This window comes from Microtus oregoni, unplaced genomic scaffold, assembly GCF_018167655.1.
Source record: "Microtus oregoni isolate MIOR12 unplaced genomic scaffold, Mior012 000053F_ref0000044, whole genome shotgun sequence".
In the NCBI taxonomy this organism is placed as follows: domain Eukaryota; kingdom Metazoa; phylum Chordata; class Mammalia; order Rodentia; family Cricetidae; genus Microtus; species Microtus oregoni.
Window position 1 is genome coordinate 11816037 of NW_024543829.1, and position 15985 is coordinate 11832021.

A 15985-nucleotide genomic window follows, 5' to 3' on the forward strand; every position below is an offset into this window, starting at 1 on the left:
AAGGTGTTTCTTGTTGATGTAAGAGGTAAACTAGATCTAGACGGTACACAGAAGAGAGGTCGTTAGGTCTCTGAAGGACACCACTGCAAGGCAATTGTCGGTAACCAGGGAGACTCTAGGCCCCAGCTGGAACTAGTGTAGCACGTGGATGGAGCTCACGCTTCATACGTGACATCACTTCGTACTTAGAAGGAATTGGAGCCTTGTGTTATGATTAGAGTCATGAGCTGTCTTCCTTTGTGCCAAGCAATGGCTTATTTTCATTGTCTTTGGAATGTTCTTGTTCTGTCGTGCAAAAGCCTGTGTCACCCTATGGTCTCCTAGGAATTATAAAAGAATAATAAACTTTTGAAAGCACTTTACAAAATTAAAGAATTATAAAAATGTTAAGTGCTTTATGTGGTCATTGATTTAATCTTATAATGTGTAGACCGTTTTGCCAGCTCAATGTGGATTCTATAATACATACTTGTTCCTACTCGGAGAGTTTTCACTTTCTGATTTTATTGCCTCCTTATGTGTGTTTTTGCTAGTTCAGCAATAGTGACTAATTTAAAATTATTTATTGTAGTTAAAGCAAAAATAGAGTGAAACTGAATTTTCTAGCATAAGTCAAATTCTTTGGGTTTATTTTTTAAGAGTCATTCTTTATAGAACAGAGCATTAAAACTATAGTCCTAACTAGGCATGAGTGACTCATGCCTGTAATTCCAGCAGTTAAAGGTTGAGACAGGAGGATTGCTGCGATTTCAAGGTCAGATTGGACTATGTAGTGAGACCCTGTCCCCACTTCAGAAAGATTGTAGACCAAGCTAATTGAACATTTGCGGATATTGAGTTATTACTCTGGAAGTTACTTAATCATTCTACTCTTCATTAATATCATCTGTAAATCATCATCTGATAGGGTACATAGGACATGCTGGTCGAGTTCTAAAATAGTACAAAGACATTATGGCCGATTAAACTTCTGTCTTTGCTGTGGGTTTTATGTGAATAAAGACACAGGTAGATCCGTTTTGTTTGGGTTTTTAAAGATTTATTTATTATGTATACAGTGTTATGCCTGCGTGCCAGAAGAGGGCACCAGATCTCATTACAAATGGCTGTGAACCACCATGTGGTTGCTGGGAATTGAGCTCAGGACCTCTGGAAGAGCAGCCAGTCATCTTTACTAGTGAGCCTTCTCTTCCCGCCTCTGGAAGTCTAAACTGTGAAATGCTGATATTCTGTTACTAAGTGTTGCCTCTTACATGCGATAACAGACAGTGTCTGCCAGAGGGAGGCAGATGATACGTGTAGCCCTTGTGTTATATGTCACAGTCATAATAATGTGGGTCCATATGAAAGAATTTTTGTAGAGTTATCTTGAAAAGAATTAAGTAGCTGGATTCTGACCAGGTATTTTCACTCACATGACTTCCTATTAAGTAGCTGGATTCTGACCAGGTATTTTCACTCACACGGCTTCTTAGTGCAGTGTTTAGCACACTCAGTGGAATGTTTTCTCTTTAGAGTATTAAAATAGCGTATTGTTCTCCAATTGCCAAATTGACCCATCCGTAGTTTCCTGCCTTACAGTCCATCGATGCTGTTGGTGATTCATTCCTTGTCTAGAAAATATTTTTAAAACACATAATACTAAATGAAATTTTAAAAAGAGAAAGAAGGGAAGGGAAGGAGAAAAGAAGGAAAAGAAAGCAGGCCTTCTCTGAAAAGTAAAAAATGCGCAGCACCAAATATGGCCACCAGAGGGTGCTGAGTAGCCAAAGACCTAGTGCTCTCGTGGTGTCCTTGTGAGAGGGGACTTGAGTAAAGGACACTGTTAGCGTTCATGGAGCTCCTGGCTCTGTGTTCTTTACCCCCACAAACTATTGATCTGGAAGTGGCCCATCTTCCTGACTTCTCAAGGCCAGTGATCAGCCAGAAGTGTCCTATCTTTCGTAAACGTCTGTACCTCCTGAGCTTCCTGCTGCTCTTCACCCCTGCCCCGCTTAGGGCTGCTTACTCAGAAGCCACTGCCGTTCAGCTGAAGTTGGAGTGTTCGCTTTTATCCCTTTCTGCTGGTTCCTAATGGTTACATTCTTTCTTTCTTCTTTTGATGTTTCAAGACAGGGTTTCTCTGTGTATCCTTGGCTGTCCTGGAACTCACTCTGTAGACAAGGCTGGCTTCAAACTCACAGAGAACCGCCTGCCTCTGCCTCCCGAGTGCTGGGATTAAAGGCGTGCGCCACCACCGCCCAACTAATGGTTACTTTCTTAATGGGTCTTATGACCTTTCACATGATAGTTACCAGCTGTTCACCACTTAGCCCCTCTCTAAAGTGGGTAAGAAGCCCACTCACTACCTCTCTAGGAGTCATGCTCAGAGCCAAAATTTGCCAGGGTAAGGGAAATCCACTGCCACCATTCTGGACACTGACACCAGTGAGGAAGAGTTTTGGGTGACTGGAAATTTAGAAGGCAGTTAACAAAATCCATAGATTCCCATGTTTAAGAGTCCTTTCTTTTCTGAGCATCGTAGTGTGGGCATGACAGCCTTGTAGAGAGACAGAACATCTGTGGGAAGAAGCGACAGCCAGGGCCATGCTTGCTCCCTCAGCTGGGCTGTTGTGGTTGGTGGCGTCGGGCTGGTGGGATGCGGGTCTCTACTCAGAAGAGCAGTAGCTGAAAGAGTTCTCATGTGGATGTCCCTAATAGAAGAGGATAAAACTCTGACATCTGCAAAGGGCAGTGTGGGAGAACCAGCTTGGGGAACATGATTCCGTCTAACAATCATTTCTGTGCAAATTTAATTGATGTTTTGGTTTTGTGCCTCTTCTGAGCGAGGATGGCCAGGAGGATGGCCAGGTGCATGTTCTTCGCAGTATTCTTGCTAAGGATGCTGCTGCTGCTACTGCCAGGTGTCAGGTACCCACTGCTAGGTCTGCTCATGTCTTGGGAACGGGAATAACGTGATATTGTCTGAGAATACAAAATAGTTCCAGAATAATTAGCCATTGCATAAGCTATTCTTTGAGCAACAGAATATATCAGCCACTTGCAACAATATATGGAAAGTTCCTCAAGAATACGTTGAATTTAACAGTTGCATAGCTATTTTATTATTTTTTCCACCGGAGGTAAACCAGCAGTATGGCTTTCATTTGCTTAGTAATTAAAGATGCATTCTCCCCTTTAATCCTTATTAGAATGGACTTTTTAAAGAGCGGGCTGAAATTTCATCCTGTAAAATAAAATGTAAAGATTTGCTAGTAAAACTACTTCATATTAATGTGTATTATTCAAACCAGAGCTCACATTCTGATCCCCAAGTTTCCACTCAACCACAGCCTCCTGGCATCCCCGTGTGTAGATGTAAAGGGAGATTAGCTACTATTTGTGAAGCCCCAGCTAGGCTAGGCGGTGCCTCTGCTGTCAGGTTAGTAGTGAAGCCTCTCGGAGAGCAGGTGTCTGGCTCTAGGAGAGGTAAGCCAGAGCCTGACTCCCTCAGGGAGTGCAGCAGCTTGGCACTGCCCTGGTACTGCCAGTCCCTGGGGACATTTGGGAAGGAACTTATTTTACAAAGTAGTGCTAGAGGCCAATTCCTTAATGCCTTGTGCTCTACGCAGTGAACTGGTCTTTTAAGATCAGAATGTTGAAGTGTTGCTCTTCTCACACTTTTTTCATTGACAACCCGTAAAGTCTTTGCAGCCTGTTCATTTACTGCAGTGGTCTACGCGTGAAACCTGCTGTGCATGCTTATTCTAATGGTCGTTTGTCATGACACTGGCATGTCACTTCTTGCCCTTTGCATGATGTATGCGTATCACTTATCTGAGATGATTTAGGGCACAAACACTGTTTTCCTCTCTCATAAAACCACATCTAAGACAATAATAGCTACTTCATGTTCCCTTGGTCTCATTTTATACCTCCCTTGACCTCAAATTGATAGCATTTATGAACATCTCTTTATGTGTGTGGTATAATGTACAAGTTCATACGTGTGTAAGTTGCACATGCACATGTATGTATACTTCTGGAGGCCAGAGGTCCATGTTGGACGTTGTCTTCAGTTACTCTTACTTCTTTAATGGTCTCTCCCTGAACCTGGAACTCACCAATTTGGCTAGACTGGCTGGCCAATCAGCTCGAGGGATCAGCTCATCTGTACGTTCCTTGTCGTCCCACCCCCCCAATCCAGTGCTGGGATTACAGCACCCAGTTTGTACGTGGACAACAGGAGTCTGAACTCACGTGTGCCAAGACAAACGCTAGAGAAGCAGCCAGGGGGGCACTGTCACCCAAGACTCCTTAGACTCACTAGGCATGGGTTCGTGCACTCCTGTCCATGCCTGGGTATCTCCTTGGAGTTTTAATTGAATCCACATTGTCTGTTAATAGCTTGGAAACTAAGTACTGTTGTAGCCACAAACTATGCCGTAAGATGGAAAATGCTAACATAGTTCCTTACTGGGAAATTTTATTTTCTTGGCTTGTGTGACAAGGAACAGTGCTGATCTCGGTATCCACTGTACTGCTGCCATCTGTGTTCTCAATCACAGATGTGTTTTAAAAGAACCGTAGATTTTAATGCTTTATAACTAGTGTATTGGGATCCTAGTTATTTCTAGGTGTTGCTTCATGATTAAAACATTATCAAAAGAAATTATCCATTACTATCTCAGCTTCCTGATTTGTGTGTTATGGCTGTATGTGTTTTTAATTAGAAAGTGATTTTTCTAAGTGAATTTTTACATATTTATGCTATGGAAATACTTACACAGTCATAGGTATTGTGATGTCACTACAGCAGGAAATTCTATTAGTCCCCCTTGGTGACTGAGTGTGAGCCAGGCCCATTGTGCTTCCTTCCATGTCTGCTTGCCCACGAGTGTTAAGTGATGGCATTGTTAGCATTTCATAGCATACTTGGCAGAAGCCATGCGTCTAAAGCAACAGTCTTTGTTATAAACATGAGTATCTTATCAGACAAATGTAACGAGTATTTAATAGAGTGTGCCACTGCCCATGAAATTCATGAAGTGTGCTCAAAATGTCCCATTTTCCCCAAGACAGTCTTTCTGTTTCCTTCACAGCCCTCCTCAGGGCTGGGCAGAGGGCTCAGTAGGTCAGCTGCCAGCCTTGCACAGTTTACCTTCTTGATGTCACACACATACATGACACCATACTGAAGAGAACTTTCTGTTGCTGCAGGATTGTCACTAGTGTCCATTGGCAGGGGTCCCCAACTTGTCAAAGAAAGCTGCCTCCTGTAGCAGCCAGATTTGTGTGTAAGAACATGCCGCTTTCTGTGCTTACAAAAAAAAAGACCTACAAAAGAAAGTCCTAGGTACCAGTCCTAACACTAAGACACTCATGGCTGGGTTAGCCTCTGGTAAATGTCCCTTTGCTAATTAGTGCTTGGGAAGACAGGAGGAAGGAGGAGGACTGGGCACTGGAGGTGGGTGGAGAATACGATGACTTCTGGAGTTTCACTGATGAAGATATCCCAATAAGCCTCCCTTCGGGCCTGCTCTGTGCTGGTCAAGATGCTCCCCAGCACAGGGTGGCGGGGCCCTTGCTTTGTGGGCCCTGCAGCCCTGTTTGTTTCATTTTCCTCAATAATTGCCGTTCTCAGCAGTGAAGTAAGAGCCGCATCTCAGATGGAACTGTCTGAGGCATGAGTGGATAAATCTTACAAAATGCTATAGGCAATCCTGCATTGAAATTACCGTAGGAAATTATTGTTGTCAGGCATTCTGTTGGTAGTTCATATCGGTAGAATTGCTAGCAGATGGGAAAATAGATGAGTCAGGGTACAGTATTAGCAGCCCATGTTTTTTTAATCACAGGCCACTAATAATGTCTGCAGCATCTGTGAGATTTGTTTAAACAGTTGCTAGGAAGAGTTTGTTTTCCCAGTAAACACAATAAACCTTGTACAGTATTTTCTTGATGGACTATTGACTAAACGTGTTAACATTTATTTACATGCAAGACTGTTTGCTTCATTGTAGTGGTGTCTCGTTTATTCTGACATATTGATTATGCCAACAACTCGTAAACCCATTAAGCTTGAAATGTTACCACATTTATACACTTGAAAACCTTGTAATTGAGCTAGCAAGGTGGCTCAGTGGTAAAGACCCGTGCCACCCGACACCAAACCTGACAGCCTGAGTTCAGACCCAGGACCAGAATGTTAGAAAGAGGGAACCAATTCCCGCACGTTGTCCTCTGACCTCCACACACTCAGGCATATGCAAAATAAGTAAATGAATAAACGTTTTTAAAATCTTTATATTCTTTGTATCTGTTGCTTGTTTTTTAAGACTTTTAAGAATATTTCCAGTAATTAAAAATATGTTTGATAAACATAATATAAAAAAATCCAAGGATTTTTCTAAGATGGTTAAAATTATTTTAGGAAGTAATTCAGTCTTGCTATTTAGATGCAATATTTTAGTTTGGAGAGTAAAATAAGTGTGTAACTTAAAGATCTGCCGATGCTTCCTGTCAGCAGTTATAACAATGTTCAGGTTTTCTCATGCCCAGGAATAACCCTAATTGCTGACAGTTTAGACTGCAGAATTATCAGTAGGGTGACTTAAGTTTATGTTCCTTTTTCTCTTTTTGTATCCCCCCCCCATTTTTTCTTAACCTTATTTTTCATCTCCACTTTTACATCACGGAGTTGTTTGTACTGCTGATTTACGAAGTACTGACGTTTTTATTTAATGAGCAGATACCTATGTGCCCTTCTGTCTGTTGTTGTCAAAAGTCATGGGCTTTTCCTGAAAGTCTTATTTAAAACAGAAACAAACTAGCAAGCTAACCTGAAGCCTAGGAAAAGGACAGTTCTGTCTCTCCCAGTGGTTCTCTTTACTCATTTCAAATGTCTACACGGGTTCTCCGTCTCTGTAGACGTTCCCTGCATGGTTCAGCTTGGCTGGCTTAGAGACCCTGGGAATTTCTTAGTAGCCATGTTGTCATGACACTAACTTCCCTGTAGGCCTACGTGGAAACATAACCCAATATCCCATGAAATTTCGTTTCAGATCCTTACACACTTGTGGGATGAAAGTATTTACCCTTTAATGAAAGCCGTGAGCCTCTTTCCACTCTTCTGCCTTCTTGTTTGTCCCCATTGTCAAACCACCCAAGAAAATCTTTCAGTTTTTTAATGAGAAGCACAAAATGTTACTTTAAATATTTGAGATCTAACAGGTCAGAAATACATACCTTGATACTGTGCTGGATAATCCCCTTACCAAAATTAAATGGTTATAACTGGTTTGTGGACTTTTTGTTTCCTTCAAGGCCAGGCAGGAGAAAAGTCCTATACGTGAGCTTGCTTCAGAGAGAGGCATGCTTGGGGGAGGGAGGGAGAAGTAAAGAGATAAGTTTGGGATTTTCTCCCACAGACTTAACAGTACGGTAGCTGAGTGCCAGTTACCAATATGGTAGAATGGGAGGACCACAAGTTGCAGCAACACAGAAGCAAATACCAGAATACCAAAATTTGTTTCTCCCAGGTTCATGCAATTTAATTTACCTGATTTCAGAAATTAGTCTCACTTTGTTGTTATTTTTATATCTTGCCCCATGCTCTGGGAACTTCTTCAGCAAATGGCCTTTGAGATGGTGGCCCACTTTGGGCGTGGTCTTGAGTACTATGAAGAGGTAGGGGTGTGGGCAAGCCCCCTGGCTGCTGGATTTGTGGATTTGGTTCCTATTCCCCTCTCATCCAGCAGACTGCTGATCTGTGAGTCTACCCCTAAATAAAGAACCCTTTACTATACTCCATTCTGAGCCAGTAGTGGGACTACTTCATTGTAATAGACTACATCTGGTGCCCAACCTGGATCCCAAGTCCTCGGGCCCAGAAACTCCACCCCTGCCCACCTGGCTTGATTTCACCTACTAAGCAGTTTGGTTTTGTTTTTTTCCAAAACCCCTCCGCAGCTGAGCTACTCCTTTGGCAGGCCCTCTGCGCCTCAACTTGGCAATAGTCGACTACACCCCTGATTGATTAAGTTATAGGTAATGGGCTGTTAGGAGGCAGGATTTGTTGGAGGAAGGAGATCACAGCAGGTGTGTTTTGAAGGGTCTCTCTTGTGTGATCTCCTGTGTCACTTTGTGCTTGGTCTACAGTGAAGTGAGCAGCTTTCCTTCACAGTGCCCCCCACCATTCTGTTCTGTATAACCACAAGTCCAGAAACACAGGACCCACCTGCTGGGAATCACAGGCTCTAAACCCGTGAGCTCAGTGACCAGGAACCACAGGCTCGAAACCCGTGCACCTCCCTTAAGTTGTCTGTCTTGGGTTTTGTCACAGTGACAGAAAGCTGACTGACAAAGCCTCTGGCTGCACCAAGGTGTGGGTACTCTTTAGTGTCAAGACCGTCTACAGATCATATGATCAGGAGAGAATCCTTTTTCCCATATAACTTCCTCCATCGTAGGCTTCAGTTCTGTCTTAAATGCTGCTGATTCCTGAAGTCTGTGTCCCAAGCCCTGAAAGAACAGTTTCTCTCTGGTGATTCCACCTCGATGCCTTCTTTCCACCTCTAACTCACTGAGGCTAAAGTCACTTCCCTGCCTTTATTGCTGATACCAAACGCAGCTGATTACCTGTGCTCCCAGCCAGTCAACAAAGACACCTGCCAGTTCTCAGTACCTCTCTCCCCATCCTCTCCCGCTCTGCTCTTTCATCCCCAGATTCTCAGTGGACCACTAAATGCTGATGGTGGGTGGGTCTTCTAGCTTTCCCTCCATGATAATCGATTTGCTATTTAAGAAATTTCTCTAAATTTCATGATCATTTCCACAACATTTCATGTTGTGGAAGTTTTATAGTTACCCTTAAGAAACATAGCCATCCGTTTTTGCCTCCCCCCTCCTCTCTCATCTCGTCTTTTGTTTCTCTTCTTAACTCTCCACAGCCTGCTCAGCCCCTCCAAAGAGGAGGCACATGTGCGCATTGTGTGCACGGCCCTGCTACCGTTTCCAGCTTTCTCGCGCGCCAGTGAGCTCTCTGTGTGGTCCCTCCTTGCCAGCTAAGTTGCAAGCTTGTGAACAGCCTTTTATTCATGTCTTTGTCCGTAGTGCATGGTGTACAGGAAGTCTGAATAACTGTTTTAATAAAGGAGTCTCTGAAGTTCCCCACAGCCTAACCTGAGGACATAGCTAGCTGTTCATTATGCAGAAGTTGTTCTCAATAACCCCAGCCGTACAAGGCTCCAGTCCAAAGCTCAGACCTAAAACAAACAGTCAAAATGAACAGGATGCACCTTACCCCACCCACGCCCCGTCTTCTTATGTCAGGCTTTCATCAGCCTGCTCTAGGGTAGTGCGTTGTAAGTTATTTAATACAGTCTCTAGCTCTCAGTAGATCTGTGGGCCTGATGTAGGCATAAGTATACCCTGTGGTAGCAGGAAAAGAAGTGAGAGGTGGCTTTCGGACGAAGATTTCTGAAGGAGAAAGCTATTATGTAGCACAGATTAGTGATATAGATATTTTTCATGTGTTGATAATGAGAACTTGTCATCGAGGGAAGGTTCTTTGAGACCCTATACCTCCACTCCAGAAGCCGTGCGTCTATAAAACGCCCTGTTCCAAGTGAGACAACTTGCATCACTGGAACAAAGACTGTTTAGGTGCTTGTTAATTTACGTTACAGTGGACCACTAGTTCCTTGGCAGTGCTACCACAGGCCTGCTCATAATTCGTACACATTCATAAATTGTATACATTGGAAGCATAAAATCTGTTAAAAGAGACTTTTTCTTCTTTCCTTGAATTCAAACCCTTGTCATAATTTAGCATTTACTAACTGCTGGCGATTTGCCCCAGTAAAGGAAGGACAAGACATCCACAGTAGAGTCTTAATGTCAGAGATTTTAAAGTTGGGGTAGCTGCTTGCTTTCCATGACGGGCTGCTACACTGGCCTGAGGTGACCAATCCCTCCAAGCCCTGTGCTCTTACTACTACTCACTTGCACGTCGTGGTTTTCAGCAGTGAGCCAGGAGGTTCTGAAAGTGTACGGTCTTATAATGGAAAAAGGATTAGACTATCTGGAGTACGACTGTGAAACTCGGTCATAACTTAATTAGAAAACACTTTCTGGAATCAAATACCAAATTCTGTTGTTTAAATTGTGTGGTGTAAAACTTCAGAGATGAGAATGATTGGCGTGTACTGAACTAGAAGAACGCTGGTGTGTGGCTGGGGAGCTGACTGGGCAGTTAGGCACACTTGCCGCTCTTGCGGAGGGCTTGAGTTCAGTTCCCAGGGCCTCTGTGAGGTTCTCACAACTGCCAGGAACTAGCTCGAGGGCACTCTGATGTCCCTGACCTCCAAGGGCATAGGAATTCAGTGCACATAGTCACATACAGATACATAATTTAAAATAATAAAAATAAGTCTTTGTTTAAAGAGAACACTGAAGTAGAATGGACTCCATAGACGTTCTGGGTACCTCTGTCTTCAGAGACGTGAATCACTGAGGTAGAATTGACTCCATAGATGTTCTGGGTACGTCTGTCTTCAGAGATGTGAATCCACGTCCATGCTCATTTACAGAACAATGTCACATTTTTTTTTAATTCTTTTTATTGATATTTATTGAGCTCTACATTTTTCTCTACTTCCCTCCCTGTCTCTCCCCTTCCCCCTTCAACCTTCCCCCGAGGTCCCCATGCTCCCAAATTACTCAGGAAATCTTGTCTTTTTCTACTTTCTGCTTCCCATGTAGATTATATCTATGTATGTCTCTCTTAGTGTCCTCATTGTTGTCTAGGTTCTCTGGGATTGTGGTTTGTAGGCTGGCTTTCTTTGCTTTATATTTAAAAACCACCTATGAGTGAGTACATGTGATAATTGTCTTTCTGTATCAAAATAATGTTTTCTAGCTCCATCCATTTTCCTGCAAAATTCAAGATGTCATTATTTTTTCTGTTGTATAGTACTCCTTTGTGTAAATGTACCACATTTTTCGAATCCATTCTTCGATCCAGGGACATTTAGGTTGTTTCCAGGTTCTGGCTATGACAAACAAAGCTGCTATGAACATGGTTGAGCACATGTCCTTGTAGCACGATTGAGCATCCTTTGGATATATACCCAAAAGTGGTATTATTGGGTCTTGAGGAAGGTTGTTTCCTAATTTTATGAGAAATCGCCATACTGATATCCAAAGGGACTGTACTAGCTTGCATTCCCACCAGCACTGCAGAAGTGTTCCCTTTTCCCCACAACCTCTCCAGCATAAGTTGCCGTTAGTGTTTTTGATCTTGGCTGTTCTTATAGGTGGAAGATGGAATCTCAGAGTTGTTTTGATTTGCATTTCTCTGATGACTAAGGATGTTGAACATTTCCTTAAGTGTCTTTCAGCCATTTTAGATTCCTGTGTTGAGAGATCTTTGTTTAGGTCTGTACTCCATTTTTTTTTATTGGATTATGTGATCTTTTGGTGTCCAATTTTTTGAGTTCTTCATATATTTTGGAGATCAGACCTCTGTCTGATGTGGGGTTAGTGAAGATCTTTTCCCATTCTATAGGCTGTTGTTTTGTCTTGTTGACCATGTCCTTGGCTTTACAGAAACTTTTCAGTTTCAGGAGGTCCTATTTATTAATTGTTTCTCTCAGTGTCTGTACTGCTGGGGTTATATTTAGGAAGTGGTTCCCTGTGCCAATGTGTTCAAGTGTACTTCCCACTTCCTCTTCAGGTTCAGTGTGCCTGGCTTTATGTTGAGGTCTTTGATCCATTTGGACTTGAGTTTTATGTATGGTGATAGATATGGGTCTATTTTCATTCTTCTACATGTTGATATCCAGTTATGCCAGCACCACTTGTTAAATATGCTTTCTTTTTTCCATTTGATATTTTTTGCTTCTTTATCAAAGATCAGGCGTTCGAAGATGTGTGGATTGATATTTGGGTCTTCTATTCGGTTCCATTGGTCCTCCTGTCTGTTCTTATGTTCCTGGGAACATCTGTCTTCAGAGATGCGGGTCCCTGTCCATGCTGGGCTCACACAGCAGTGTTACATGTTTGTATGGTTCAGAGAGTTTTTAGCTTCCTTGTGCATATGTCTTACCCCCACCGTGATTTGAACAGAACCAAGCAGGGAAGAAATGTGTAATTAATGGGGAAACTGTATGCAAGTGTGCATTATAGCAGAGTTTAAAAGCTGGGTCCGCTGGGTATTTAGGAGCCTGAGGCAGGAGAACCTTGAACTTGAGGCTAGCCTAACATATACAAGGTAAAGTTGGGACTGACAGAAAGACTCTTCCTTTAAAAAAATAAAATAAAAAGCAATAAAGCCAGGGAGGTTGTTTTGTGCTATCCAGCGCAGCCCAGCGGGGCTGGTTTCCCATGGCCGGTGGTGCCCACCCCAGGGCGGCTGCTCGGCTTCAGCTGAGCATCCTCCCACAGCAGTGTTCCTCCCGGTGTATTTTTGGAGCTGTCTCCTGTGACTCATTCGCGGTACCCTCAGAACCTTTTTTTAGCTGAGAGTAAGTTTGATTTGGGGAAGCAGGAGTCACTTGGGGCCAGGTATGGTGAGTAAACTGGAGGATCGGTGCGAAATGCTACCCCAGCCTCCTGTTTCGGTGACTAAGCAGCGAGATTTTTTTCTAGCTTTGACTCATAAACAACTAGGAGTTAGCTTCTTTAAAACAAGAAAAACCGAGCTTCAGCTTTCGTCATTTTCAAACTAAGTCTTTGTGCTCGTATAATGTGTCTGCTCCAGGATATCGGCTTCCCGAAGTTCAGGCTGGCTTTGCCTGGTTTTCAGGCACCCGCAGCTGCCTGTCCTCACCCCCTGCTCCCCACCATGCAGCCTCACTTGAGGCAGGCAGAGCCTTCTTTTTCATGGGGCTCAGACTGCTGAGATGCTTTCTCTGTCAGGACCAGTGTGGCCTGACTCCGTGGGAGTCTGCTCCCTGCATGCCTTGGACTTCATAGCAATCTGGAATCGTGTTTAACAGGGGTCTCTCTTCTTTGTTAAAACCTAACCCTATTCCTAGCGTAATCAGGAAGGGCATGGTTTTAGGAGTTTTACATTATTCGGGAGTAGGAAAGCATATGCTTGCTCAGCACCTATGTGGGAGTCAAAGAGATACAAAAGATTTGGTTTTCTCCTCCCACCATGTTCATTCAAGGAATTGAACTTATACCTCAGACTTGAAGCAAGTGCCCTTACACACTTACAGGGCCAGTTTGGGGTTTATGACTGTGTGAATGAGTGTGTGGTACAGGGCAGCCTGTAGCCCTGACGACGTCCGACTGTGTGAGTGTGGTACAGAGCAGCCTGTAGCCCTGATGACGTCTGACTGTGTGAGTGTGGTACAGAGCAGCCTGTAGCCCTGACGACGTCTGACTGTGTGAGTGTGGTACAGGGCAGCCTGTAGCCCTGATGATGTCTGACTGTGCTTTTCAGGAGATGACCCATAGCTTCCTGTTTCAACAAACAGACAAATACAGTTAGGCACCGGAGTGCTGTAGGTCCTTTTATATAGCAGAACAGGTGATCTTTCCTGAGGTCACAATGAAAAGCAGTAAGGACTGTGCTGCTGTCCCCTAAAGCCAACATGGCCAAACTGTAGTGTACCCGGTAAAATCTCATGGCCGGTTCATTCTCAAGTTGGCCACACCCAGAGCAGAACTTACACAGTGCAGTTTGAACCAGCATTTTTGTTTGTTTGAATCACAATACTATTTTATCAAAACACCACTCGGGGTAAAAATATTCTAGATAATGTAACTCTGTTTAAGAGGTGACATTTTCGGCATTTGGTAAAATAAAGGGTAAAACTATTGACTGAGCCTGTTTCTGGTCTGTCCCGATTCTTGTCCTGTCGGTGTTGGCTTTCCCCAGCACCCATCACCCCAACAGCTGCTGTTGAAAATGGCACATTGGTCTCTGGGACTTTTCAAACGGTTTCTTCATCTTCCTTTTTATCATTCAGTCCTCTATAACAGTGCAGGCATTGGTCGCTCTGCTGTGGATTACTTGACGTTTCTGCAAGGTGTAGCTTGTGGCTTCTTCAGGGAAATAATTCATGCTTTAATTGTTGACCATGCTTCTAAGGTGGTGTAATGAATTTTCTGAAATATCTATTTTAAAACTCATTAGACTTCTAATATATTTTAGATTATTTTACAGTATTAATTTCTTTTTTCTGCATTTAGTTAAAAAATCTAAGTTTAGAAGAACTACAGATGCGTCTAAAAGCACTGGATCCCATGATGGAACGGGAGATAGAAGAACTGCATCAAAGATACAGTGCGAAGAGGCAACCCATCCTGGATGCCATGGATGCGAAGAAGAGGAGACAGCAGAATTTCTAACGACTCCCTCTGCCCAGCATGACCAGAGACCAAGCCACAGAAGGGAAGGGATTGCACTACTTTTTAATCCCTAAAATGTATGTTCTACAATTTTGCAAAAGTCAAAAACTAATGATGGTACACCTAGATAAATTCCAAAGGCAAACTGTGCAGTTGTATCCACTCTGACTTCATTGTGAAAGGATGAGAACGATAGAAGTGTGCTCTTTCTGCCAGCTGTTCCACAGCAACCAAACCAACCAAATTTAAAGCTATATTTGGAGACTTTGGAAATCCAAAACTGTTGCTTAATCGCACAGCACTGGAGGGCTTTATGTTACAATCCTCTTTATTCCTGTGGAGAAGCCTATTTATTGTACCCCTTAGGTAGACTTATTTATTTATGCGGTTTCACTTTTTGTTTTTTAAAGACAAGATCAGGATAGTTTTGGTGGATGTCCAAACACACTGACAGATACAAACACACAACTAAATTGTACAAAAGCAGGGAGCTCTGGGTGAGTTCCTTCATCTCCAGTAAAAACAAAGCAGCAAGAGCAATAATGTCCAAATGGACCAGACATTTTTATATTGAAGAATAATTTCATTTCTCCCTTCTTAAATATTAATTCTTGACTTTAATATTGGTATAAATAAGGCTATATGTGTGTGTGTGTGTGTGTGTGTGTCATACAGAATTGTACCCTGTAAAACCAAAGAAATCAATGAATCCTTGCACACACACACACACACACAAACACACACAGAGGTGTGGGAAATACTTATAAAGAAATGAAACCCAAGAAAGCAATACAATTGTTTGCTGTATTGGTGCACAGTAATCTCATCAGATTATTCTGTGAAAATATGCTTTTGTCACAGGACTTTTTGTTGATTTCATTTATTTCCTGGATTGATGAGCATCATGTATCTGACGATAACAAAACAGTAAAAATGTTTGTACTAAACTGTGTCCTTGGGGCCTGGGGGGAAAAGCAGACTTAAGCTAGGAGACTCGTTTCTGAGTGGAGTAAGCATTTGTGTAATTGAACGGGGACCAGTCCTTCTCTGCACTACCCATGGCCATTTCGAGTGTGTGTTGTTTTATGTATTAATTATGCGTGTACATCATGAAGACAAATAAATTCCACGGTGCCACCTGGCACACTTCATCTTTTTTTTTTCTTTTTTAAGCTCATGGCCTGGACTCCGTTAGCAGGTCAGGTTGCATGGCTGATGAGGGGTGACCCTGAAACTTCAGCAAAACTACATAAAGATGTAGCTCAGGTTATTCCTCTCAGACCCAAGACCCACCGTTCGCTGGCAGGACGCTCCCCTGCTCTCAGCCCCCACGGACACAATGGTTACAGGTGTGCTTGCCACAGGGCAAGGAGCCCTGGCAAACGTCACACTCACGTCACAGCAACAGCTTCAGTGAGTGCAGGAGGTGTCCCCGACACTGACCACAGAGGGCAGGTCACCTCAGAAAGCTTCCACATGTTTTTAAGCGGCATTGTGCTCAAGATCTTGCCTTGAAGTGACAATTGTTTTTGTTCTGTTGGATCCTTATAGTATATTGTATGTGAATTATAAAACTGAAAATAAGATGGCTAAAACTAACAAGACTTCCTTTGCTCACCCCAGTTTATATAATACATAGCAA

General features: G+C 43.0%; 1 protein-coding gene across 2 annotated transcripts in view; it reads left to right on the forward strand.

The window, feature by feature from the left end:
- Stk3 (serine/threonine kinase 3) overlaps positions 1 to 15290 on the forward strand; it is a 205671-nt gene extending 190381 nt beyond the window's left edge. For both annotated transcript variants that reach the window (XM_041637754.1, XM_041637753.1), the window contains one exon: positions 14185 to 15290. In XM_041637754.1, the coding sequence (XP_041493688.1) occupies positions 14185 to 14343 (159 nt within the window). In that variant the 3' untranslated portion in view covers positions 14344 to 15290. The remainder of the gene's footprint in view (positions 1 to 14184) is intronic.
- Positions 15291 to 15985: the final 695 nt, after the last annotated feature.